Source organism: Pseudorca crassidens, chromosome 10, assembly GCF_039906515.1.
Source record: "Pseudorca crassidens isolate mPseCra1 chromosome 10, mPseCra1.hap1, whole genome shotgun sequence".
NCBI lineage: Eukaryota > Metazoa > Chordata > Mammalia > Artiodactyla > Delphinidae > Pseudorca > Pseudorca crassidens.
The window spans coordinates 29,164,664-29,191,450 of NC_090305.1; the positions used below are offsets into that span (position 1 = coordinate 29,164,664).

General features: G+C 36.4%; 1 protein-coding gene across 1 annotated transcript in view; it reads right to left on the reverse strand.

Moving 5' to 3' along the window:
• The window catches only part of CD2AP (CD2 associated protein), a 104,369-nt gene that overhangs the window by 56,806 nt on the left and 20,776 nt on the right, over positions 1 to 26,787 (reverse strand). Inside the window, exons 2-4 of the mRNA XM_067752745.1 lie at positions 14,823 to 14,983; positions 7,546 to 7,699; positions 193 to 293 (exon numbers count right to left, since the gene is read on the reverse strand). Coding sequence (XP_067608846.1) covers positions 193 to 293; positions 7,546 to 7,699; positions 14,823 to 14,983 — 416 coding nt within the window. The remainder of the gene's footprint in view (positions 1 to 192; positions 294 to 7,545; positions 7,700 to 14,822; positions 14,984 to 26,787) is intronic.

The following is a 26,787-nucleotide window of genomic DNA, read 5'->3' on the forward strand; positions in this document are numbered from 1 at the left end:
TATTTCTACAGATAAGACAGCCTTACTTTAAGTCATTAAAGATCCATTTTAAAGTCTGTATCCTAAAATTTAAAAAAAAATGAAACTGGAAAAATAAATTTAACAAATGAATATTCTTACAAAGCATTTTTCTAATCCCCAGAGCATCAATTCCAATTGCTGCTTTATCTCTAAAACATGTTTTTGCCTTACCTCTTCGCTAATATCAATAGTATCTCCCACTTTCAGCTCCAGTTCATCCTCATTTTGTGGAATGTATTCAAAGAGAACTTTACACTGACGCTTCTTGGTCTCTAAAGGAGGTAACATAAAAAAATTAAGAAAAATCATGAAAACAAATAGCAGCACCTTTATTTACATACTATGCTTATCGTCATAGGATTTGCTTGTATGAATAAAAACAGTACGTGGAAGCACTCTCAACAGCTAACCACAATCTACTCTGGCTGGCTTTCCACCTTGTCCCCACGCTACTATCTCTTCATCCTAAAATAAATTCACACCAACTACAAATAAGGTGGGCTCCCAGCAGTGAAATCTATTTATGTATCTGATCCCACTGATTATACAAAAGTAAAATATCCACTGCTAATTTTGAGACTGGAAACAGAGACAATAAAAGACACTGTTGGCACAACAAATTTATCACAGTCAAGTCCTCCAAGCCAGTGATTTCCAGACTACTTCCTGATCAAAGCTACGGATACTTCAAATGCACTAATTTAAGAGTAGCTGTGTCGGAAAAAAAAGACAAAATGCACAAATCTCAAATGTATTTTATCTTCTTTAAGCTCTATTTTCTGACATAAAAATCAAACTCAGGTGAAGGTAAAAATAATTTTACTTTAGCTTTTCAAACAAGCTTTATTTATTCAGACAAGTAATGTTTAGGAAATGTAGGCCTTTAAAAAATGTAACGATTCTTTTTAATGAGTATGAGTATCTTTTTAAATGATTTAAAGTGAAGAAAGAGTATTAATTAGCCTCCCGCCCCCAAGCACATATATCAATTAGCTTTGAACAACCTAGTTATATTTTTTTCTGTGAAAACACTGAAATTTTATTGATATCCTGCAAAAGACATTCACACCAAAATTTACTAAGTATGTGAGCAATTTTAGAAGCATAGAGACGAAAGTATTTTTACCATGCATTTCAGAAATTTCCCCAAAACGTGAAATCAGTACATATTAATAGTACAGAACAAAAAAAGTAATTCATAATTGTTTACATTTCACAAGCCAGTGTCCTATGTCTTACAAAATGCTATTCAGAACTTCAAATAATAGTAAATGTAAATGTCTGAAAAAAGAAATTGAAATTTAAACATGTACCCTCCTCTGCCCAATACTTTCATTTAAGCTGTTAGTGAACCACACAAGAGAATCAGTATTATATCTTCTCTGAGAGCAGGTCCCCCACCATTTGTACGTGGGCAACACACATTTGTGCAGCTCTTTTGCTTGCTATTATTACGTGCAATGTTTTATGAAAGAGACAATACAACTGAGCACACACTGCAGGTGGCTAACAATCTCAGGGAAAGCCAGTGCAGCTCAGGAGGCCTGGCTGCCAAGCCAAAGCCCCCCCACCAGTGGAAGCAAAAGTTGTATCTACAGAAATGGACACCGGATGAGGACATTAAAAGAGCTTTGCAGAATCAGAACCTTTGCCAGCAAAGACACCAGAACTTCACACTTCCCAAAGAGCCTGCCCTATTTAGCCAAGAAAAAGGAAAATCACTCCCTGTACACTTCATGTGCCAATCGGACACCTGCCAGTTAACCCACGGGAGTCACGGCAGCAGCAAGGATGCGCTCCTGGCAGCTGTCCAGGCTGGATGCCACACCCTCCCACCAGAGGACAGCGGCCTGACCCCGCCCAGCAGCGCTCTGGGCCCCTGAGGCCAGGTGAGGCCCCACAAGGAGCCGAACGTCTATTTTACAGATGAGGAAACTGACAGCCAGAGGGTGATCCACGCCTGCTCACGGGACACAACAGTTGACAACAGAGTTTACCTCTCATTTAGGTGGCAGTTTATACCTGGGACATACACAAACTTGTGCACCTGTGCTTTCTGATGTATAAAAAGAATAAAGATCTTGGGGGCAGTCCCAACAGTCATGTCCTATCAATGCTCTCTTTTCCACTTAAAACCTAGTTATAGTCTAATCAAAAGCTTTGTTTTTGTTGTTTTTCCTTTCACACTAGCATAATTCTCCAGAGTGTCTTCTTCCAAAATAGTATGCAAAATTATCTGCAAAGGAATTTTTCATTTTTCAAAGGAAAATCCACATTGGATAAAAACATCTAAACATTCCCTACTATTGCTATAAAATGTGAGTCATTTATTTAAAAAAGAAAAAGTTTTCATATGATTCCATATTTTTATATGGTTCACTCATAAGTTAAGGCAAGTGCCTATATTAAACTTATCTATTAATTGGCAACACAATTAAAGGAATATGGAGATTCTTCACATTTCAAATGGCACATACAATGTCTACCCATACATATTGGTCAATAAATATTTACTGAATTTCTAAAATGTATCAGAACCTTTACCAAGCAGAAAAGAAAACGCATGTAACAGTAGAACTGTCAATAAAAGAATACGCAAAATTCAATTTTTTTAAATAACTATAACGACTATTTTCTTAAGTAAACTCCATATAGCTTTTCGGATCTACAAAGAAATTAATGATAAAGTTTTTTTTGTGTGTGTGGTACGCGGGCCTCTCACTGTTGTGACCTCTCCCGTTGCAGAGCACAGGCTCAGCAGCCATGGCTCACGGGCCCAGCCTCACCCCGGCATGTGGGATCTTCCCGGACCGGGGCACGAACCCGTGTCCCCTGCATCGGCAGGCGGACTCTCAACCACTGCGCCACCAGGGAAGCCCTCAAGTTTTTTTGTTTTAATCAGTATTTTATAAATAAACCCATTAACAAGGAAGAGGATAAACAAAGTACAACAAAGACAGGGACATATTTTCGTCTTTTATGTACCAGTACCACTCCAAGTCCTTCACAAACATCTCCCACACAAAAGGTCATAAAAACTTGTTATACATATCATTTTACCAATGAGAAACAGGAACTCAGCAGTAATTGTCAAAAACTGCAAGAAAGAGGCAAAACTAGAAGACACTCACTTCTGACTCCTAAGCCTTTTATCTTCCCACTGTATCAGGCTGTCTCCTTTACAGATTAGAGTGCTTTAACAAAGCTCATGCACTTTAGTCACGTTGGATCCTTACTCCCTGAAAATACCATGGGCTTACTTATCTCCATGGGTCTTCCAAGGGCTGCAATTCTAACTAGAATAGAAGGTCATACTCCCCAATCTTTACGTAAATGATATGTCCTACCTAAAGAAGAGCTTAAATACACCTTGCTCAATGACTCCAGTATAGAACTGCCCTTTCATTTGAATCTTAACTGCACATTATATATATCTCTAGTATGGTTCTTAATAGTATAAAACACTGTAATAATAATTACAAACATTTATCGAGCACTTCTTATAATATTTACTTAACGTGTTAATACCTCTAAAACCCTATGAGGTATAATCATTACTATCACCCCTGTAGTACAGTAACTTGATGTTTTCCTCTGTTAAACTGTGAGTTTTGAATCATTATCCACACCCAGCTTTATTTGGCAGATTTGACTGTCCACACTAACATTGCTCTTATGGTCTTCATACCCACAGGTATTATGGTATTCAACATGTAAATGTCAAATAACTTCAGAAAAACCTTTTAGAAATATTTTATATTTTTTGAAAAACAAAACCAAATTGTGTGAAATTACACACTAAAGTGAACTTCCTTGCTGTTTCTACTAAAACAGAAAATCCTGTATTTTCAAATGTAGGTCATCAAAAATGGCAAGTATTTCATGGTTCTAAAAAATAGATCTAAATATTCAGATCAAACAGAGTTCTTAAACTGTGGAACTATTTCTTATTGAAGAATATTGTTTTAATTTTTCCAGCAAATGCTAAAATAAAAAGCATACCACACTCAGAAGCTGGGAGGTTGAATGCTAAAATTTCAGAGATAGCAACAAAAAGATTTCTGATCCATTTTTGGTTTCATTTGGTTCTGGAAAGTATATCTTCAGATTTTATTATAGCATTTAAAATTTTCTAATATAAAAAAATATTTTTTTATCAATTTTGTTCTCCAGTAAGCAAAGATAATCATCAAGAGTTAAGAAACATTAAGACTGAGCCATTTGTTACATGGCTGAATCTTCTTTAATATTTTTTTCTTATCCTCAGCAATAAAATAATCATATTACTTAGGCCATTAAGTGAAAAATTCAAGCTATTCAAGATTCTAGCTATACTGCTGAGATATACCACTTAAGATAATCAAAGTCTTAGAAAACATGATCATACAGTCACGAATAAAAAAAAACTCATGTGCTTAGGGATGAAGTATCATGTCTACAACATACTTTCAACTGATTTAGTTTAAAAATGTATTTATACATGTATATAGAGATAAAGCCAATATAACGAAATGTTAACAGCAAGCTTAGGTGAAGAATATACCATGTTTACTGTACAATTATTATTTCAACTTTTCTGTAAGATTTTAAGTTTTTCAAAATAAAATACAAAATCAAAACACCCTACCCCTTTCATTTATTTGAGAGGCCACAGCTTGGGAGGAGTCATTTGAGTGAGTCATTTCCCCTTATAAGTCAGAATATTTTAATGTCAAAGAGCAGAGCCTGAAATAATATGCCCCCCCTTTTTGTAATGTATGCTGTAAAGATGTATAGTCAGTGACCATATTTTGATGATATTCAGAACTTTAATTATCTTCTTCAAAAATGACTCAGAATTGGGAGGCATGCTACCAATTGTTCTCTGAGAATGAGACACTGTGCAGATTAGCATTTTAGTCAACTAATTTTTCATGTATCATTTCTTTCTGTATAACTACTAGTGATCTATCAGTATCAATCTAAATGTATCTTCTACATTCAAATAATTATTAACTAGGTGAAAAATCACTTTTGTAGCATGAGTTCCCACTAGTAAGGAATACAAAGTTACAAGCACTGATGTCTTCCCTCACACATGCCTTAAGTAGATTCATATCTGGCATCAATTTTTTTCCAAATGTAAAGTGAAATATCTACTAATATTCCACACTGTATGTTATATAGAATTGTGATGCTGAAAGATGTCATTTATTTAGTGCAAGTAAACTACACCATTATCTTTGTGCCTGATTTTACAAGGGTCTCAGCAGTAATGTCATTTGTACATGTTTTTGCTATGAGAAGTGTAAATTGGTTCTTTTCTGTAACTTTAGCAATTTATTGCAATCAACTTTATCCTGGAAAATTTTCTGTGCTCACTCTAGAAAATACCTGTCTTACTAAAGAGGATATCATGCTTAACTTACACGCAATAGCAAAAGTTTCAATGGTTTTGTGACTAGACTTTGCAAAAAGGCCAACACTTTTTGGCTTTGGAGACTAGAGAAAAATAGCTAACAATTCCAGTCTCCAGATATCATACTATCTATTTGAACTTCTCCTTTTAGTTGCTTAGACAAAATTCAACACACATGCAGATTCACCTGTCTTGGCACACAAAGATTTGAAATGAACCTTCACAATGCAGGCTTTATCATTACCAACCTTTAAAATGTTTTTTTTTTAAATATTAATGGTATTGATTAAAAGGGTATATACTACTATTTAACATTACAATGAACGGCTTTTGAATAACTGATCTATTCCATAAATTAAGGATATGATTCAAACTAACAGTAACAAAAAAAAAAAAATCTGATAAAGAAAAAAAAAACATTAGCTGCTTTTCCTGGAAAAGTAATCTGAAAGCAAAAACAACCTGCATCCTGTTTTAAATGTTAGCTAGCACCAAATGACCAATTCAGTCTTTGCAGCACATGTACTTAAAAACAAATTATGGAGGATCCTTAGGAAAAAGCCTAAGCCTCCTGGCACCAACTATATAATAGTTTCTCCTCCTTACAGGAAAATGAATTATGACCAGGGTTCTCAAGGAAGGTAAAATTTAGAGTCCTTTCCCATTAGGAGACAAAATAACCTTGATGTCCTTTGTCCAGCCTCTACTTAAGATGAAATTTGTCCCTTTATAGCTCAGTAAAGCTAAAGAAAGTAGTAAATAAGTTTTACAACAGAGGTCACAAATAACCCTTTTGTGGGTCTAAAATTCTCCTTGTGCATAGAAATTCTATATAGAGATTCACCTGTAGGATATGGAAATACTGTTATCTATCCCCCAATCCCCAAACAGAGTTAAAGAGTCAAGGACAACTAGAACTAGTAAACTGCCCACCCTCAGGCAGTACGCTGACAGCAGTATGGGTAATATCTAAATATTGTTTGTACATTGCATTTACTGGGAAACAAAGAACACCTATAACCCTTTATTGGTCTGTCTCAGTGTCATGAAACCTGTTTTTTATGAAAATCTGTTTTCATTTTATGAAAATAATCAAAGGGTGATATAACCCAGAAAGTGGACGTTTCCCCAAATTCATAGACAGTAGCATAGAAAGTAACAGGTTGAGATATGAGGACAATATAAAAATCATAAATAGTCTTACATTTGTGAAAGGTATGTAAACAAAATTTCTTTATATTATAGACTACGTGGCACATAAGGCATTTTAGTACCAACATCAAGCACAAGGGACCACAACATCAAAGACACTGATCGAAGATAAATGTGGTTAAATACTCATTTATAACTTATTAAATCAAATTGAACATAGTAGTCAGTATTCAGTCTCTCAAGGGGCTTCAGGTTTACTATGTTAAAACACTATCCGCTCCCATAAATGTAGTACTTCTTTGTATATGTTTAATGCTTTTTCGAGTAACAGTCTTTCCAAGACTAAGTTTTTGAGAACAGCAATATTACCAGTCATTTTTTCTTACAACTTTCTCACCAGCAGTAAAATAAAACTCAAGAGTTTAAGTGATCTAAGGTTGTAAGACAGACTCAAATTCACGTCCAATTTTAAACATGGTGCTCTCTCTCTATGCTAAACTGTTCTCTTAACGTATTTACACTGAATACTTAAAAAGCACTCTGCTGGGCCAGCCACCTTGGAAAACTGAATGTACATGTTCAGATGGCTAACCACTAAAGAAAACGTTTTATCAAATGCTTACATCTATACTGCTTAAGGATGAGCAGACATTTTAGCATCCCATTAAATAAATGATATTAAAGTAAATTTAAGGCAAAGTGTTAACTATTTAATAGAGTGTGTAAGACTAATAAGAAAACAATGCCTTGTATCTTAATTTACAATCCCTACAGACGGCTGTCAGCAGCTCATGCTGGATTACCAGATGAAGACTGAATACATGGGCCAATAAGTAGTAACATGAGAATAAGCAGGAAGTTTTTGTATTCTGTTACAAAAGGTTGAGCTAATTTTTCTTACTATAACTTATGGACTGTTATAAAACAACATTCTATTTTGATTTAAATAAACAGGAAAAAAATTATTTACATACTCTTCTTAATGTTTTTGGTTTGTGGATGTGGCTGAATTCCTCCGGCTAGAAGTCCATAGGTGCTTATTCGTTGTACAAGACTTGCTACATTCCCTTGCCTTTCCCGTTTGATGGGCAAATTGTCATCCTTGGATTCTGTCTCTCTCTTAATTTCCTACAAAAGGGGAAATCAGCAAATAGGCAAATTAAGTTGTATTTTATTAAATTCTCAAATGTAAAATACCAAAACCAGGTATAGTGATTATTATTATAAAACATAATATCAACAGTTTTTCAACCTTTTTCTCTGCCCACACATATCTAAAGAATATAACACACTTTGGTAACAATGACTTATTAGGAGTTTAAGTCTTATCAGAACTAGAGATAGAGGTAAACAAAGTGAGGCTGAAACACCACCTCCATCCCAACACACAAAGAAACCCTGCAATCATAAACAAACAATAGGACAAACAATAATTCTAAGTCAGGGAACTGGGCAAACTTTTTCTATAATGGGCTAGTTAGTAAAATATTTTAGGATCTGGAAGCCATACAATCTCTGTTGCAACAATGAACTCTGCCATTTGTAGTGCAAAAGCAGTCATATACTTAAATGAATGAACAGAGCTATGCTCCAACAAAATTTTATTTATGAACACTAAAATTTCAATTTCATATAATTTTTCACATGTCATTAAATACTGTTATTCACTCGAATTTTTCCAACTATTTGTATAATTCCTAGCTAGCATTCTCAGCTCATGGACACTATAAAAACAGGTGGTGTTTAGATCTGGCCCATGGGCTGTAGTTTGATAAACCCTAAGTCATAGGTCTAACAGAAGATAGGTGAATCTTCATGAAAAGAAGTATGAAGTTTTATTGGAAGACATAAAAGAAGACATATGAAAGAGAAGTCATGCCATGTTCAGTGACTGAAAACTCATTATCATAAAGATAGCATTTTCCCTTAAAACTGATGCAATGATGCAATGCAACTGAATAAATATATCACAGATTTGGGAGAGCAATTAAATAAACTGGTTCTAAATTTGTAGAGAAGAACAAAAGACCAAGAACACCCAAAATACTTCAGTGAAAAGAAAGTGAGGGGACTTTTTTTTTAACCAAGATATAAAGAAAAACTGTATGATACTATAAATTAGTGTGTACTGGCATATAAACAGACATACTGATAATGAAACAAAATAAAGAGTCCATAAACAGACAAACTTGATTTACAACAGGCAAAAAGTGAGGGGAAAAAACTGAATCTTAAAACACACGGTGCTTATAATGCTCCACATTTAGGGAGTAGGGAGTGAAACTGGATTCCTACTTCACACATTTGATATTAAAATTAACAGTTTCTGTTCATTAAAAGTAACCATGGAAAATAAAGCAAATCACTAACCAGGAGGTATTTTTCACATATAAAGTTAACAAAGAATCTGTATCTCCAGGTGTTTATGTCTACTGCAATGTTAACTAGTTGTTACTCTCTAGCTGGTAGGATTTCAGATTACTTTGACTTCTTTATACTGTTCAGAAGTGTTTGATGCTTGCTTTGTTTGTGTTTTTTAACAAGGCATATCATTTTGCAAACAGAAAAAAAGTTTTCCATTTTGGGAAAACTGGTGGTGAAAAATTCTGAAAATTATTAAAGTACAAATCATAGAAGACACACAAAACATTTCACACTACAGTGACTGCTTCATTTTTATTGGTAATGTACTTAAGGAAAAACACTTCAATTTGCTATTAATACATGACACACCATATGAAAACCTCACGGTTTTCAGACTGCACTAAATATTTTTCAATCTAATGAAAATATGAAATCTATGTAAAAACTGGTAGTTACAACCTCAACATGCCAAGGAGTATTCATTTTGGATTCTCCTGAACATCTCATGAGCCACTTACATTTTATTTATTTATTTATTTATTTTTAACATCTTTGTTGGAGTATAATTGCTTTACAATGTTGTGTTAGTTTCTGCCGTACAGCAAAGTGAATCAGCTATATGTACACATATATCCCCAAATCCCTTCCCTCTTGTGTCTCCCACACTCCCTATCCCAACCCTCTAGGTGGTCACAAAGCACGGAGCTGATCTCCCTGTGCTATGTGGCTGTTTTCCACTAGCTATCTGTTTTACATTTGGTAGTATATATATGTCCATGCCACTCTCTCACTTCGTCCTAGTTTACCCTTCCCCCTCCCCGTGTCCTCAAGTCCATTCTCTATGTCTCTGCGTCTTTATTCCTGTCCTGCCCCTAGGTTCTTCAGAAACTTTTTTTTTTTTAGATTCTATATATATGTGTTAGCATACAGTATTTGTTTCTCTCTTTCTGACTTACTTCACTCTGATGACAGACTCTAGGTCCATCCACCTCACTACAAATGACTCAATTCCATTTCTTTTTATGGCTGAGTAATATTCCATTGTATATATGTGCCACATCTTCTTTATCCATTCATCTGTCAATGGACACTTAGGTTGCTTCCATGTCCTGGCTATTGTAAATAGAGCTGCAAGGAACATTGTGATACTTGACTCTTTTTGAATTATGGTTTTCTCAGGGTATATGCCCTCTTTCACTGTTGGTGGGAATGTAAAGTGATACAGCCACCATGGAGAACAGTATGGAGGTTCCTTAAAAAACTAAAAATAGAACTACCATACAGCCCAGCAATCCCACTACTGGGCTACCTACATTTTAAAAAGATTAAATAAAAACTAAAAAAGCTGAAAGCTATTGGTACAGGAGACCAAGAACTTGGCTTGATATTCAAATCTTATTCCTCTAGGAAAAGAATTCCAATCTGACCAAATGTGAGACAGCAGACAGGTTCAAGAGACAAGATGACCTGGGTATAAATCTTGGTTCTATCCTGTTGGCTAGCTAAATAACTAGATATTTGTGTTATCTTTTAATAAAAATTAACCACATAAACAAGTATGATATATTAATACAATGACAATGTCTCCCGCTTCTAAAAATATTAATTTACAACATATTGCTCAAGATCTAGAAACATTTTGAGGACCTTCAATATTCACTGAGACATAATCAAATCCATGAATATTAGGTATAATAAATCTTCTGAGGACAAAAAACACAAAAGGGGAAGGAAAACAAAATTAAAATATATACAGTCTACACTGAATAGGGAAAACTCAGGTTTACAGCCTTCCAAATACATAGTGCCAACTACGATGTTATCAAAAGTATCAAGCGACTTTCAGCTCTAAGCAAAATTACAAATAGGGTAAAGCCTGCTTTAGGCTCCACCCCCTCCGCCTCTGGAACCTCTCCCTGCTCCAAACTACTACCACCAGATACACACACACACACACACACACACACACACACACACACACACGAACTCTCTCTCTCTCTCTCTCTCTCTCTCTCTCTCTCTGTCTCATCAACCTATTCTCTTCCCTCGTTCCTGGACACATAGTATCTCCAAATTACTCTTTGGCTATCATCTTAAATAGCAATTATATTGAGTACCTATGAAGTGTTACTAAGGCTTCCAGTGTTTCTTCCTTCTTTGCCCTTTGTTTCCTTTTACCTAGTCAGCCAGTAAATAAAATACATATTAACATTATAGTATCTCTTTCCTACAAACTTTGCTTCCTTTACTGACTTTGAAAATGACTCCAGGAGATGCAGTAAAAGAGGTTTCTTCACTTGAGAAAGTATCATGTATTGAGAAAGCAAACTCAAAAAAACGAAATCTCATTCTACAAATGAGGGAAGCCTCCTCCACAACAGGTAATGTCAATACAAAATTGGCCAAGAAAAAAATACATTGTGGATAATCTCCATATAGATAAGAATGTACTATATTGATTTGCTTGGTTTCATAAGGATAAGAAAGTAGGATAAGGAGTATGAAGTAGCAAATTAAAGGAAAAGACAAAAAATATAAGCAAATGAGGGGTAGCTTTAAAAAGGTTGGAGAAGATATAGTTACTCTCCATCTACTAAGGTAATCAAATATACTTAATTCTGATTACACTAACCAAAAACAGATAAAAGGTTAATCAATAAGATTCAAAAACCACTCCTTCATGTTGTAATGTATCTACTTTACAATTTGGTTATTTGATCATGGCCAGTACATGACCATGATCTGAAAATAGAAAGCAATTACCCTCTACAACCTAGAAGCAAAGGTCACAAAGAATAATAAAAACCAGATTAGATGGCAAGAGCTTCCTTTTACTTCTCAAATGGAATAGACAGATATCTTAATCACCAAATCCCTAAACAGAGTTACAGTCCTGCTTATGCTAATTAAAATCTGAGGAATACAGTAGTCCCTCCTTATCCACAGGGTCCCAAGACCCCCAGTGGATGCCTGGAAATGCAGACAGTACTGAGTCTTACACATACTGTGGTTTTTCCTATATATACATACCTAAGATAAAGTTTAATTTATAAATTAGATACAGTAAGAGATTAACAACTGATAATAAAATAGAACAATTATAACAATATACTCTAATAAAAGTTATGTGAATGTCATTTCTGTCTCTCTTTCGAAAAATCTTACAAATATAATGCCTTTTCCATCTTAACTAAGCATCTATCACACACCGTGACCATAACTTTTCCAGTTTGAGGTGAGACAGCAAAACTAGTATGAATTCCTTTTTTCTTCTTCACAATTTCACAGACAGAAGATTCATTCTTACCACAGATCTTAGCAACCTCAGCACATGATTTTTTTTTCTTTCCTTATTAAACTTTCATCTTTTCACTTAAAGGAAGCACTTTACGGCTTCCGTTCACATATCTGAAAGGTCAGCATCACTACTCTTAAGCTTTGGGGCCATTATTAAGTAAAATAAGGGTTACCTGAATGTAAGCACTGCAATACTGTGACAGTTGATCTGATAATCAAGAGGGCTACTACTAAGTGATGGGTAGGATATGCTGGACAAAGGGATGATTCACATCCTAGGCAGAAAGGCACGCAATTTAAAACTTATGAATTGTTTATTTCTGGAATTTTCTGTTTTAATATTTTTGGGCCATAGTTGACTGTGGGTAACTGAGGCTTCGGAAAGCAAAACCATGGATGGGTGGGGGGGACTACACTTATTTTTAATTTAATATTCAGGATTTCCAGAAGTGTTATATAAAACTAGTGCTTCCACTTTACAGAAGCATAAATCAGAAGATATGGAAGAGTGATATTACTAAAGAAAAGAAAAATAAGCAGGATTAAATATTTATATGATACATGTCCACTGTTTTAGCTTTGACTGAGTCAATACTGGACCCACAATTGAAAAATTAGGTTTCCAACATAACAAAGTGGTTTACCTCATTCCCAAAATTTTCATTTTGGTTTTCGGAATATAAGTGATAGTATATAAGGTATGATCCAGAGGAACTACCTTGAGTCATTAGATTTTCGTTTTCATTACAATTAAATTAAATAGATATCCACAAAAAACGCTTAAGTCTAAAGAAAAATGACCAGCAGGAGAAAATCTCCATAATATGAAATCAATATGTACCTTCTGAGTGCCAACATATCAAAATTTGCAAAGAAAACAATGACAGATATAATATACCAGGGCTATTTTGCAAGTTTCTCAACTTATTCTCTCCCTCAAATATGCTATTCTCCACATAATTGCTGTCTCTCTAATTTTAACAAAGGGCCTCCCTATTTCAGCAGCCCCTCCCCAATTTGGAAAAGGCAAAAATAGGAAAGGAGGGGGGCAGTTATGCACATTCATTGTCAATGGCATCCTACTCCTTTCCTTTTTCTGTCACAAGAATGTTAATGAGAGCCAAGTGAAGTAGAGTGGGAAAAACACTAAATAAAGAGCCCTTCTCTTAACCATATTCTTTCAGACACACAACACTTACTGAAGTGGACTGAAAATGCCCCCAAAGTTTATGATGGTCATACTTTTTATACTAGTTTTGGTAATTCAAGAATGTTATTTGAGCTTTCAGCCCTAGGATGAAAGGATAAGAACTGCAGGGAATGAGGGCTAGAGTACCTATGACTCAAAAGACATCAGGCCTACATGGAGACCCTTCTCTCAAAGCTGCTGGACTCCTTGAGGTCACAGATGACACTGACAAGCAGGTAATGAGTACTGATCCACAAAGCAAAACCAGGAGATATCCCAGAAGTCTAGCTTCTGACACTCAAGCTTTCCTGGTTTAAATTATTTCTACAACTTAAAATATCTTAGCAGAAAGAAATTTATTAACTCTTTAAGGGCAAAAATTAAAATTTAACTTTCCAGGTAAGTCCAAGGTAAACATTAACATGATGTATATAATAATGCCTCGAATTTAAATTTGTGGTATGAAAAACAGGATGTAAAGGGAGGAGGGGGTACAAATAATTCAGTTTAAAACATTTTCTAGGGGCTTCCCTGGTGGCGCAGTGGTTGAGAGTCCGCCTGCCGATGCAGGAGACACAGGTTCGTGCCCGGTCCGGGAAGATCCCACATGCCGCGGAGCGGCTGGGCCCGTAAGCCATGGCTGCTGAACCTGCGCGTCCAGAGCCTGTGCTCCACAGCGGGAGAGGCCACAACAGTGAGAGGCCCGCTTACCGCAAAAAAAAAAAAAAAAAAAAAAGCCTGAAACACATTATCAAGCTCTGAGAACTCTTCAAAAGGGACCAAAATTCCACTTTAAATTTAAAAATATAAGGAACAGCAATTCACTTACCAGCACCTGAGACATCTTCTGTAAACATACTCACTTATTTTTTAAAGCACTAAAGTAAAAACACTGTAACAATAATAGATCATATAATAACCTGTAGCATCTCCAAAATCGGTATGAAGCTCATAAAAAAGCTGCTTCAAAGCTCAAACATTGGGCTTCCCTGGTGGCACAGTGGTTAAGAATCTGCCTGCCAATGCGGGGGACACAGGTTCGAGCCCTGGTCCAGGCAGATCCCACATGCCACAGAATAACTAAACCCGTGCACCACAACTACTGAGCCTGTGCTCTACAGCCTGCAAGCCACAACTACTGAGGCCGCATGCTGCAACTACTGAAGCCCCTGCGCCTAGAGCCCGTGCTCTGCAACAAGAGAAGCCACCACAATGAGAAGCCCGCGCACCGCAATGAAGAATAGCCCCTGCTCGCCGCAACTAGAGAAAGCCCGTGCACAGCAACGAAGACCCAACAACCCAACACAGCCATAAATAAATAAATAGATAGATAAATGAATGAATGAATGAATGATTGAATCCTGTGAAGCAACAGCTAGGAATTTAACTGAGAATGCTTACCTTAACAAAATTATCAGGAAACATTCCTCTTCTCCCATTTAGTTCTCCTTCTAGCCATCCTTCTTCCTGTAGTTTTCTCACGTTCCTGATGATTTCCCCAACTCGAATAGTTAACTCATCATCATGTACAGCATCATAGTCATACTCCACAATATAGTCAACTAAAAAAAAAAAAGAAATAAACATCTAAAGCTTAATTCATGAAATACTATTAACCATGTTAATAAACTTAAAACTAAGGAAACTGTTTAGCAATGATAATATTACAAAGGTACCATCAAAGCTTACCTCTGTTTTAAATATTTGGCTACATCAGCAAATTTCTTGATTGCCTGAGTATAATGCACAGTACCAGTTTTAAGCAGGAACCTCTACACAACGTGCAATTTACATCGTCACTTATTTTTCCAGTCAGCTAGAGATCCTTTGTGACACACTCTAAAGTGGTTCCCATAATCCCCATCTCTTGATATTCATGTCCTTATGTAATTCTCTCTCCTTCAGTGTGAATATGACCTATGACTGACTTCTAACCAACAGAATATGACAAAGAGGATGGATTTGTATGTGATTACATAAGATTGTAACGTCCACCTTGCTAGGAACCTCTGTCACTTGCTGGCTCTGAAGATGCAAGATGCTTTATTGAGCTGGCCTATGGAGAGGACTGCATGCAAGCAACTGAGGAGGCCTCTGGCTGACAGCCAGCAAAAAACTGAGGCCCTCAGTCCAACAGCCCACAGGGAACTGAATGATGCCAACAACCACGTGAGCTTGGAAGCAGATCCTTCCCCAGTTGAGAACCCAGCCCTGATCAATACACTGACTGCAGACTTGTGAAGGACTCAGCCATGCCCAGACTGGTGAATCACAGAAACTGTGAGATAATAAATGTATATTGTTTTAAGTTGCTAAGTTTGTGGCAATATTTTTCACAGAACAGTAGAAAATGAATACACGCTGAAATGAAGACTCTTAAGGATCCATTTCACCTCTTTTAAGTATAAGATTTTAGGTTATAATAGGACATCATATACACATAGCATTAACATTTTCACAAGCCATACCTCCATTCATCTTTTCTTCCTCCTATAAAAATGATAAGAAAAAAGAACACTCACACACACACACACACACACACACACACACACTACAACCAAAAAAAAGGAAAGGGAGTATGGGCAGACACTGCTGGCTGCCAAACCAACAGCCATTCCCACACTGACTCCTCTTCCTTCATCCTTTCTCACTGAACCTTGATTTTGTTCAGGTATATGGAGACCCTGTACTTTTACAAATGAGGCTTCTCTCTCAGTCCTAGGGGGTTAAATCTTAACTATTCTAGACCAGCACTTCTCAAACACTAATGTACAATCAAGTCATCCTGTTGACTTGGGAATCTTGCTTAAATGCAGACTGACTAAGTAGGTCCCAGGATACCTAACGCTGCTGGTCAAAGAGGCAAAGGTCTAAAGGTAGTTGATTTATAGTTAATTCCATTCATATTCCCTCTCCCTCTCCCTCTCTCTCTCTCACACACACACACAGATTGGTTTTCAAATACACATGTGATGGAGCGACTGACCAATACAATGTAAGCAGGGGTTCTGGGAAGGTTTCATTTGACCTTATAAACAAAACACAAGGAAGGAATGTACTCCTGCAGACTCTGGATGTTCTTCAGTGAGAATGTAATGGACAAAACTGCTACAACTAGTTGAGACAAGAAAAACAGCAGATCTGATTAGAAGAGAAGAAAGATGAAAATGGACTGGATCTTCGCTAGATTCATTAAACTGCTAAGTTAACCAACCCTATATCTCCAATACCTTTAGATTTCTTGTTATAGAAGTAGTTTTTTCTTAACTTTTAAATAAATTCTAGATGGGATTGTATTTGCAGCTGAAAACATCCCAACCTGAGAAGGGAACTAGTGAGAAATTTTTTAAATTTGTGAAAATGGATCCATAACTGATAAAGCCAGAAGCCCAGAGAACTTAAGGAAACTATAACTGAGACATCAAACTGCTCTCCAGAACCCCAGAAAGGCTAGAAATTCAGAAAAGGAGTGCTCATAGGAAATGTAGAACTGAAAACAGGGAAATAAATATCTGTATGGAAGAGCTGACAACCATTATCAACCACAATAACTCTGAGACAATAATGCTATATAGGCAGGTATTTTTTTCGAAGGTAAAAAACTAAAGGGTTCACCTCAGACACACATACACACACACACAGAACAGTTTGGGGAAACTAGTATAGCTACTATGGATGAGTGATGGTTTCTTAGAAAAATGACTACTGATTTCCAGAATTTAGAGGTTTCCAGAGCAATGGGCAGCTCCCAACCTACTAATTCTAAAATAAAACTTAAGTCCTACCCACTTAAACAGAGTTCCCAATTGGCTTTTTATTTATTGTTTATTCATAAATATGAATAGTACACAATAGTTAATCATGAAAGACCATGATAAATTGAAAAATTACTCCTGGATGAAATATACACCCACTGCTCCCCTTCCAGAATTATTCAGTCTTAAAGTTATTAGGTGTAGAAAAGCATAGTGCAGGGAGAAGAGGCCAAGGTTGGGAAGGAGTCTGAGAAGGTGTGAGAAGACAGGGGCCAAAAAGAGCAAAGAAGGTATCCAAAGCTGGGGGAGGGGTGGTAGCGATGCTATCAGAGCCAAAGTAGGGTGAGAAGGGTGTCCATCTATGGAGGCTCCCCTGGTGCAGTCTATCAGAACTCTAAGGTAGGGTGAGGAAGGCATTCATGCAGAGGCAACATGATATGGTGTGCCAGCACCCAATCACAGTGGTGAGGGCATCCAAGCTGATGGGCAGCTTAATGAGAAATATCAGAGGCCAAATGGTGTTGGGGGTAGGGCCAGACTTCCATGCTGACATGTGGGAGGGTGGAGGCAACCTAGAGTGGGGACTAACAGCCCACACAGAAGAAAAGAGTGTCCATATAAGGGTGGGGTGACAGCAGAGATGGAAGACTGATTACATCCAGGGGAATTAATCAAATAAGTAAATATATTAAGAATAATGGAAGCCAAGTTTCTCTATGAAAGGGAGTTACAAATATAAAGGGAAAAGCCTTCATTTGATCCTGTGATATTAAATGGGAATGAGAAGTATCATCATGAACTCATGGTTTTCAATACATAGACATTCACATATATATAAAACACACACACACACCACACACACACCCCACACACACAAGCTCTGTCCACTGAAAGGGCCTGAAACCGCAGCATTCCAATGGCAATGAGCAAACCTAATGCCGAGATCTTCTAAAAACCATTTTCTACTGAAAGGAACCAGGAATCCTTGGGAAGATAGGCAATTCCAGGGCTAAGGCAGGAAAAGTACAAAATAAGCCTGAAACATGGTGTTGTGGCAGAAAGCAAAGAAGTTCTCAAAAAAAGATAAGGTGTGGGCTTCCCTGGTGGCGCAGCGGTTGAGAGTCCGCCTGCCGATGCAGGGGACGCGGGTTCGTGCCCTGGTCCAGGAAGATCCCACATGCCGCGGAGCAGCTTGGCCCGTGAGCCATGGCCGCTGAGCCTGCGCGTCCGGAGCCTGTGCTCTGCAACGGGAGAGGCCACAACAGTGAGAGGCCCACGTACCGCAAAAAAAAAAAAAAAAAAAAAAGATAAGGTGATGCCAAAGGACACAGGGAAGTGATATCAGAATGGCTCCTACTCACCAAGTCAGGACAATCTGAGCATCAAAGTAAATAATGACTGTAATAGAATATACCCCACTGAATGAAGTAAGAAACTATAAATAAATGTTAACTTCTTAAATTTTATAACTGAATTGTGATTAAGTAGGAGAAGATCCTGATTTGTAGAAAATACTAAAATATTCAGGAGAAAGGCATAAGTCAGGAAAAAATTCTTTGTACTGTACTTTAAACATTTCTACACCTTAATGTTTAAAAATTTAAAAGGATTTAAACATGTACAAATTTTTATCTTCAAGAGATGTAATAAAGTTCATAAAATCAGAACAGAATGCTATGAAAAAAGAAATGAGAAAATAAAAAGCATTTGAAAATGCATCTTCCAAAATGTCTTCTTTTTTTTTTTTTTTGCAGAGGTGGAGACAAACCCAAAAACCTTTACAAAAAAAGGTAAAGGAAAGAGACATAAAGAAAATATGAAAGCAAATGTGACACAGATGATCAATCCAGACAATCCAACATCCAATTCACAGTTCTAGGGGGGAAAAAAAAGAGAAAAATAGAGAATAGACAATGAAATAATACAAGAAAATATTCCAAAGCTATATGAAACATATCTTCAAATAGAAAGAGGTCGGTGAGAGTCCAGTACAATGAACAAGTAAAAAAGTAAGTACTCACATCTAGGTGAAATTTCACAACAAAGATAAACATATCCTAGAAAGCTCTCTGAGAGAGTTCCATCTACAAAAGAATGAGAATCATATTAGGAGACTTCTCATTGGCAATACCAGATTCTAGAAGAAGAAAAATAAAAAGGCAAAGCCACTTAAGTACTGAAGGAAAATGAATTCCATACTCAGTCAAATCAACAGACAAGTATAGGTTATAACATTTTCACACAGACAAGGACAAAGAAAATTAACTCCTACATATGCAATTACATGATGTTATCCAGTAAGAACCAAAACAGAGGATACAAAATTCAAGAAACAGTGGAGCCAGGCTTAGAGTGAGAAAAGTTCTAAGATAGCAATTGTGCAACAAATCTAAGGAACAAACAGTCTCGATTAAGCAAGAGACAGAAAGTTCTAGGAGGTATTTGGTGGCAAAAAGAAATGAGAGACAGACTGTGAAATTTTATACTATCCTGAAGAATCTGGGACTCAAAGAGACAAGACAGCTAGATAAGGAGAGGAAAAACTAAAGATGATTACAAACTCCTGGAAAGGCAAAGAGCTATACAATGTTGAAAATATAATCATCATATATACTTATTTGGCTGCACAGTAAAAAATATTTACGTGGTCATAATAAAAATCATAACTAATTTCTGAGTTAACATTGAAAATCAATCTCTAACAAAATAAAAAGACTAAATTATGGTTACAGAAGAAAATATAAATGTTAACAAGCCTTCACATTATAGTATAAAGTAAAGATTAGGGAGGTTGATAAAGAGAAGGATAGAGGTACTAATATCTTCACCATACAAAGTGCTAAGTCCAGAAATACTATCTTACTTGCTGAAAAGAAAAATAAGAGTATAACTATATACTCAGGATTTAGAAAGGTAACCAAGAGAGAAATAAAACCATATTGAGATAAATGGAAAATAGATGTGAGATTACAATAAGCTAAATCGTTACCTATCATATCAGAAAGTTAAAAAATGAAAGTATCAAATCAAAAACCAGCTATAGAAACTGGGGAAACTTATTATTTAGAAATACAAAAGCCAAAAAAATTAAAACTGAAAGATAAGATAGTTCAAAGTTGTTTCCCTCTGAAGAATGGGAATAGAAGTAGAGAACAGTGAGGAAAGGAAATGCTGTTTTTTCATTATAAGTCTTTTAATACTTTTGTATTTTTATAGCATATGCAGATATTATTTGGATAAGATTTTTTTAAAAAAAAGTACTAAGTATTAAAGTGGCTTGTCCAATATTATTGCAAATATGTTTATAACTCATGATTCTATGTGTTATAATTTAAAAGTTTACTGAGTCAAAGATAATTTATTTCTCCTAAAGAAAATACCATATGGTAAATAAGGTTAAATTCTTGCCCTTTTAAACATTCATAATTAGGCTTGCAATACAATGTTAAATAAGAAAGGTTATAAAACATAGGTATAGTAACAACATATTTTTGTAAAAAAGGAAGAAACAAAAATATGCATAGAAAAATATAAAGAGCTACATTCCAAAATGTTAATGGATGCCTGAAGGGATCTAAGATGCTGTTTGTTATCTCCTTTTCTTTCATCTTTAGTAAAGAATTAAAAAGGGTGGGTAGATTGGGAGTTTGGGATTGACACGTATACACTGCTATATTTAAGATAACCAACAAGGACCACTGCAGAGAGGCAGGGAACTCTGCTCAGTATTCTGTAATAACCTAAATGAGATAAGTATTTGAAAAAGAACTGATACTGAATCACTTTGCAGTATACCTGAAACTAACACAACACTATTAATCAACTATACTCCAATATTTAAAACAAAAAAGAATTAATCTCAGCCAAAAGACGTTAGGAATTGGCCTCATCCTGATCTCTAGGAAGAGTGTTTTTGTTTATTTAAGGACTCTGGAGTTCCTTAGGCACCTCTGTTTACCTGAGGACTTTACAAAACAAGGGCATTATCTTGGGGGCTTCACACTATGCAGCATCTGTTCTACCTCTGGAAGGGCTAGACACTAAAGGTCAGTCACATGGGCAGTCAACTACATCTTCTCTATAAAACTCTGGACACCAAGACTCAAGTGAGCTTCTCTGGTAGGCAATACTCTGCATGTTGTCATACATCATCACCAGGAGTTAATGCTGTTCAAGACTTCAGAGAGAGAGAATGACATCACACCTGGAACCTTCCTGGACTCTGTCTCATGCTTCTCTCCCCTTGGTCAATTTGCGGTACGCGGGCCTCACTGTTGTGGCCTCCCCCATTGCAGAGCACAGGCTCCAGACACGCAGGCTCAGCAGCCATGGCTCACGGGCCCAGCCGCACCGTGGCATGTGGGATCCTCCCAGACCGGGGCACGAACCCGTGTCACCTGCATCGGCAGGCGGACTCTCAACCACTGCGCCACCAGGGAAGTCCCCCTTGGCCAATTTTAATCTGTATCCTTTTATTATAATAAACCATACCCAAGAGTATAACAGCTTTCAATGAGTTCTGCAAGTCCTTCCAGCAAATTGTCAAACACGAGGGCAGTCGTGGGAACCCCCCAAATCTGCAGTTGTCAGAAGAAAGGGCATTCTTATAAACAATAACCCACACCTTGGCATTTTTCTACAATAAACATATAATAATTGGGTAAAAATAAGTTACTAGAAACACTGATGCTCACTAGACAGTATGTAAAAATTGTATTTACAGAAAAGTTAAAACTGTTTAAATAAAAACTCATTTAATTCATGAGTTTGCTATACAAACTAGCATGCAGGCCATCATTCCAAGAATCAGCACCCTCCATATTGTGCAAACTCAAAAAACTCATTCTTTCATTGAAAACTGGTACATTGCAAAGCAAATTAAACTTTTATATTTCAAACTAAACAAAACTCTCCCACAATTTAAAACAATTGTGTTTGACTGACTAATTCTCTTCACTTTAAGTGCTTGCTTAAAGTGAAGAAATAAATATTGACGAAAAACATTTGGGAGGAAAAAAAAAAAAGAAAATGTGTACATCCTGAAAAACACTCTAGGATGTATAAGGTATACAGACCCTTGTCTATCACTAATGGCTCTTTCTACCTGACTCTCTATGAAACCCGTCATTTAAGATTACACATTTTGTTTGTGGATTATTCATCTTTCATTTCTAATGTGACTACCAATGAAAGAGAAAGTAAAATTTAAATTACTTTAGCTACTTAACAGTTTACTTTTATAGTGTGAAGAAAGCAACCCAAATTAATCACATATCATATTTTAGGATTTATGTGATCTGCAGAGTAATAAAGATTTTAAAATATGGCATCAAAAAAGACTCAAAATAAAAGAACACTAGATAATTTGGACCAACCCTCACAGGAAGACAACTAAAAAAGCTGGATGCAATATAAAAATCACCTTCTTAGACAGACTAAATTACTAAAAATATATGTTATCAGGTGAAACTGAAGTGAGAACTGGAACCCAGAGAAGTAACTATGATACTGAGGCTACTTTCGCTCTGGAAAGTATTTGCCAATTCTAAAGACATGACAGGCTAAGCAGCACTTCCAGCAGCTTTGCCGTTCTAGGATTTGAGAGTGGAGTTCAGGAACTATCGAGGGTGGTAACTCTGAGAAGCTACATGCACACTTTGGGAAAGGACCCTAAATAACTGCACCCAAGCACCGTAGCCCAGTTTAATGTTATGTGGATGACTCAAGAAACCTCATACCATTCAAGTGGTTCAAGACAAAAGAGAAGTAACCGGAATCCTTTCTGGGAGAAGATAACCTAGACATAAAATTATGTCAAGAAATATTTTTAGTCTACAACATCCAGAGACAAGGAAACATAACCAGGCATGTAAAATGCAAAAACATCATAAATAAGTACCTAGAGAAACAAGAAACAACAGAAACATTTCAATGAACTCCATATACTGAACTTATCAGACACAGACTTTAACACAGTAACATTTACCATGTTCAAAGATATAAATTACAGATTGAAAAACTGACACAAAGCTCAGTACTGCAGACAGTGAGAAAACAAACTTGAACCACACAGGTATTCTAGAACTGAGAAGACAATAACCAAAAATAGAAACTCAATGGATGAGTTTAAAAGTATATTACATACAGCTTCAGAAAACTAGCTAAAGGGCGGACAGGTAAATATCAACAGAAACTAACCAAAATGCAGTTAAGAGGGACAAAAATATAGAAAATATAGATGAGAATGTAACAGACATAGAAGATACACTAAAACAGTCTACCATGTTTAATTAGAGTCCCAGAAGGAGAAAATAAAAACTATCTGAAAAGTTAATAGCTATGAACTCACCAAACTGATAAAAGACATCAATCCATGGAGTCAACAAGTCTAAGCAATTCCAAATGGAATAAATAAAAAGAAATCTGCAACTCAACATAGTAAAATTGCAAAATATCAAAAAGGAAACAAATTCTTAAAAGGTTACCAAAGAAGCAACACTGAAATGGGCTTCTCAGCAGCAACAGCAGGAGCCAGAAAGCAGCAGTTTTGTATTTTCAAAATGCAGAAAGAAAATAACTGCAAATCGTGAAGTCTGTACCAGAGAAAATATCCTTCAAAACAAAAGCAAAAAGATAAGCATGGGCATCATCAGAAAATCTACAAACAACAAATCCTGGAGAGGGTGTGGAGAAAAGGGAACCCTCTTGCACTGTTGATGGGAATGTAAATTGATACAGCCACTATGGAGAACAGTATGGAAGTTCCTTAAGAAACTAAAAATAGAATTACCATATGACCCAGATATCCCACTACTGGGCATATACCCAGAGAAAACCATAATTCAAAAAGACACATGCACCACAATGTTCATTGCAGCACTATTTACAATAGCCAGGTCATGGAAGCAACCTAAATGCCCACTGACAGACAAATGGATAAAGAAGATGTGGTACATATATACAATGGACTATTACTCAGCCATAAAAAGGAACGAAGTTGGGTCATTTGTAGAGATGTGGATGGATCTAGAGACTCATACAGAGTGAAGTAAGTCAGAAAGAGAAAAACAAATATCGTATATTAACGTATATATGTGGAATCTAGAAAAATGGTACAGATGAACCAGTTTGCAAGGCAGAAATAGAGACACAGATGTAGAACAAACATATGGACACCAAGTGGGGAAAGTGACGGGGGGTGGGGTGAGATGAACTGAGAGATTGGGACTGACATGTATACACTAACATGTATAAAATAGACAACTAATAAGAACCTGCTGTATACAAAATAAATAAATAAAATAAAATTAAAAAAAAAAAGACAAGCAAAAAGCAGAGTTTGCCACACTGAAAGAAACTCTGAAGGTGTTTTCTGAGCACGGCAGGAAAAGGGGAACACATCCAATATCCAGAAAGAGATGCACAAAGGAAAGAAGCAAAAGAGTGGTAAATATATAGGTATATAAACACTGAGTAAAATAAGAAAAAATTAACTCAAAATGGATTAAAGACTTAAACTTAAAACTTGAAACCACAAAACTCCTAGAAGAAAACATAGGCAGTAAGCTCCTTGTCATTGGTCCTGGGGATGATTTTTTGGATTTGACATCAAAAGGAAAAGCAACAAAAGGAAAAATAAACAAGCGGAACTACATCAAACTAAAAACTTCTGCACAGAAAGGAACCCATGAACAAAATGAAAAGACGACCTACAGGATGGGAGAATATATTTGCAAATCATATATCTTATAAGGGGTTCGTAAGAACTCATACAACTTAATAGCAAAAGAAAAAAAAGAAAAAAACCAGTCTGATTTAAAAATGGACAGAGAATCAGAATAAACATTTTTCCAGAGATTCCATACGGATAGTCAACTGGTAATGAAAAGATACTTAACATCACTAATCATCAGGGAAATGAAAATAAAAACTTCCAGCTATAAAATAAGTAAGTCCTGGGGATGTAATGTACAGCATGGCGACTATAGTTAATAAAACTATATTGCATACTGCAAAGTTGCTAAGACAGTAAATCTTTTAAAAGTTCTCATCACAAAAAAAAAAAAATTGTAACTATGTATGGTGACGGATGCTAACTAGACTTACTGTGGTGATCATTTCTCAAAACATATAAATTTCAAATCATTATATTGTACACCTGAAACTAATATACTGTTATATGACAGTTATACCCCAACAACAACAACAACAAAATCATAAATAAGAAGATGAAAAAGGAGGAGGAAGAAAAGGGAGGGGGAGGATGTGGAAATTTTAAATATTAGGAAGATTAACAACAGCTATATAAATCAGGAGTTAAAGTATTCTAAGATCCCTGTATGGTACAGAAGGAGAGTAAAGGTAGCAATTAATATTAGATTTTTAAAAGTGAAAAAGGCATGTGGTAATCACTAAAATAATACAGTATAAAAATGCTAGACACAAACAAACAAACAAACAAACCTGACTTGCAGTTTCAGCTCCAACATGGAAGAAGCTTGGAAACTGTCACTCCCACCCTTACAAGAAGAAAGTTAAACAAATGGAAAATCAGTGACTTTCCTTGGACGCTTCAGAGAATTTAGGACACTGGGCAAACCACCACCTCAAGATACGGAGAGACAGGCATATCCAGAGAGTCACAGCTAAGATCTACTAGATCATCTCAAGTAGAAACCACTGGAGTCATAAACTGGTAAGAACGCTGTACTAGTTTCCCAGGGCTGTCATAACAAACTGTTACAAACTAGGTGACTTAAAACAAACTATTTTATTCTCTCATAGTTATAGCTTTGGTGGCCAGAGTACAAAATCAAGGTATCATCAGGGTTGGATCTTTCTGAAGACTGATATAGAACTGCTCCACACCTCTATCTTGGCTTCTAGGGGCTGCCAGCAACCTCTGGTATTCCTTGGCTTGCATAATTCCAACCTCTGCCTCCATGGCCCTCCCCTTCTGTGTCTCTGTCTCCAAACTCCTTCTCCTTACTCTTCAAAAGTACCCCAGTCACTGGATTTATGGCCAATCCTAAATCTAGGATATCATTTTAAGATCCTTAGCTACATCTGCAAAGACTCTATTTCCAAATAACGTCACATTCATACGTACCAGGACTTAGGACTTAGACATAACATTTTGGGGGCAAAAAGTCAATCTACTACAAAAACTGAAAACAAAACCTTTGATGAATTGCTGGAGGCTAAGTATGGAATAGCATGAGAGTAGAAAACTTCTGGGGACCACAGTCTCAGGGAAGCCCCCACCCTTTTGTGGGTTTTACTTCCAGGAACCCCACCAGGTTCTCACAGTGAATCTCCTTGTGGTTCTGGCAGAGAGAAAAGGGAAAGTAATCATTGTGAAATAACCAGTACCCAAAACACAGACCTACTCTCCAGGAAAAAGACTTCACCAGGTCCTGATCCGACCTGTGGAAAGGGTATAAGGGCATTTCTCTGATTCCAGTCCCCTCTTACCTTTCTGTCTCACATGGAGAGGTGAAGGGGTGGGGAAATAAGAAAGACCTCACAGTCCCAGGACACAGACCCACCAGTAGTTTGAGATTTAATTGTAAGATTATAGGATGCTTCCTCTTCCCAGCACCTTACAACCA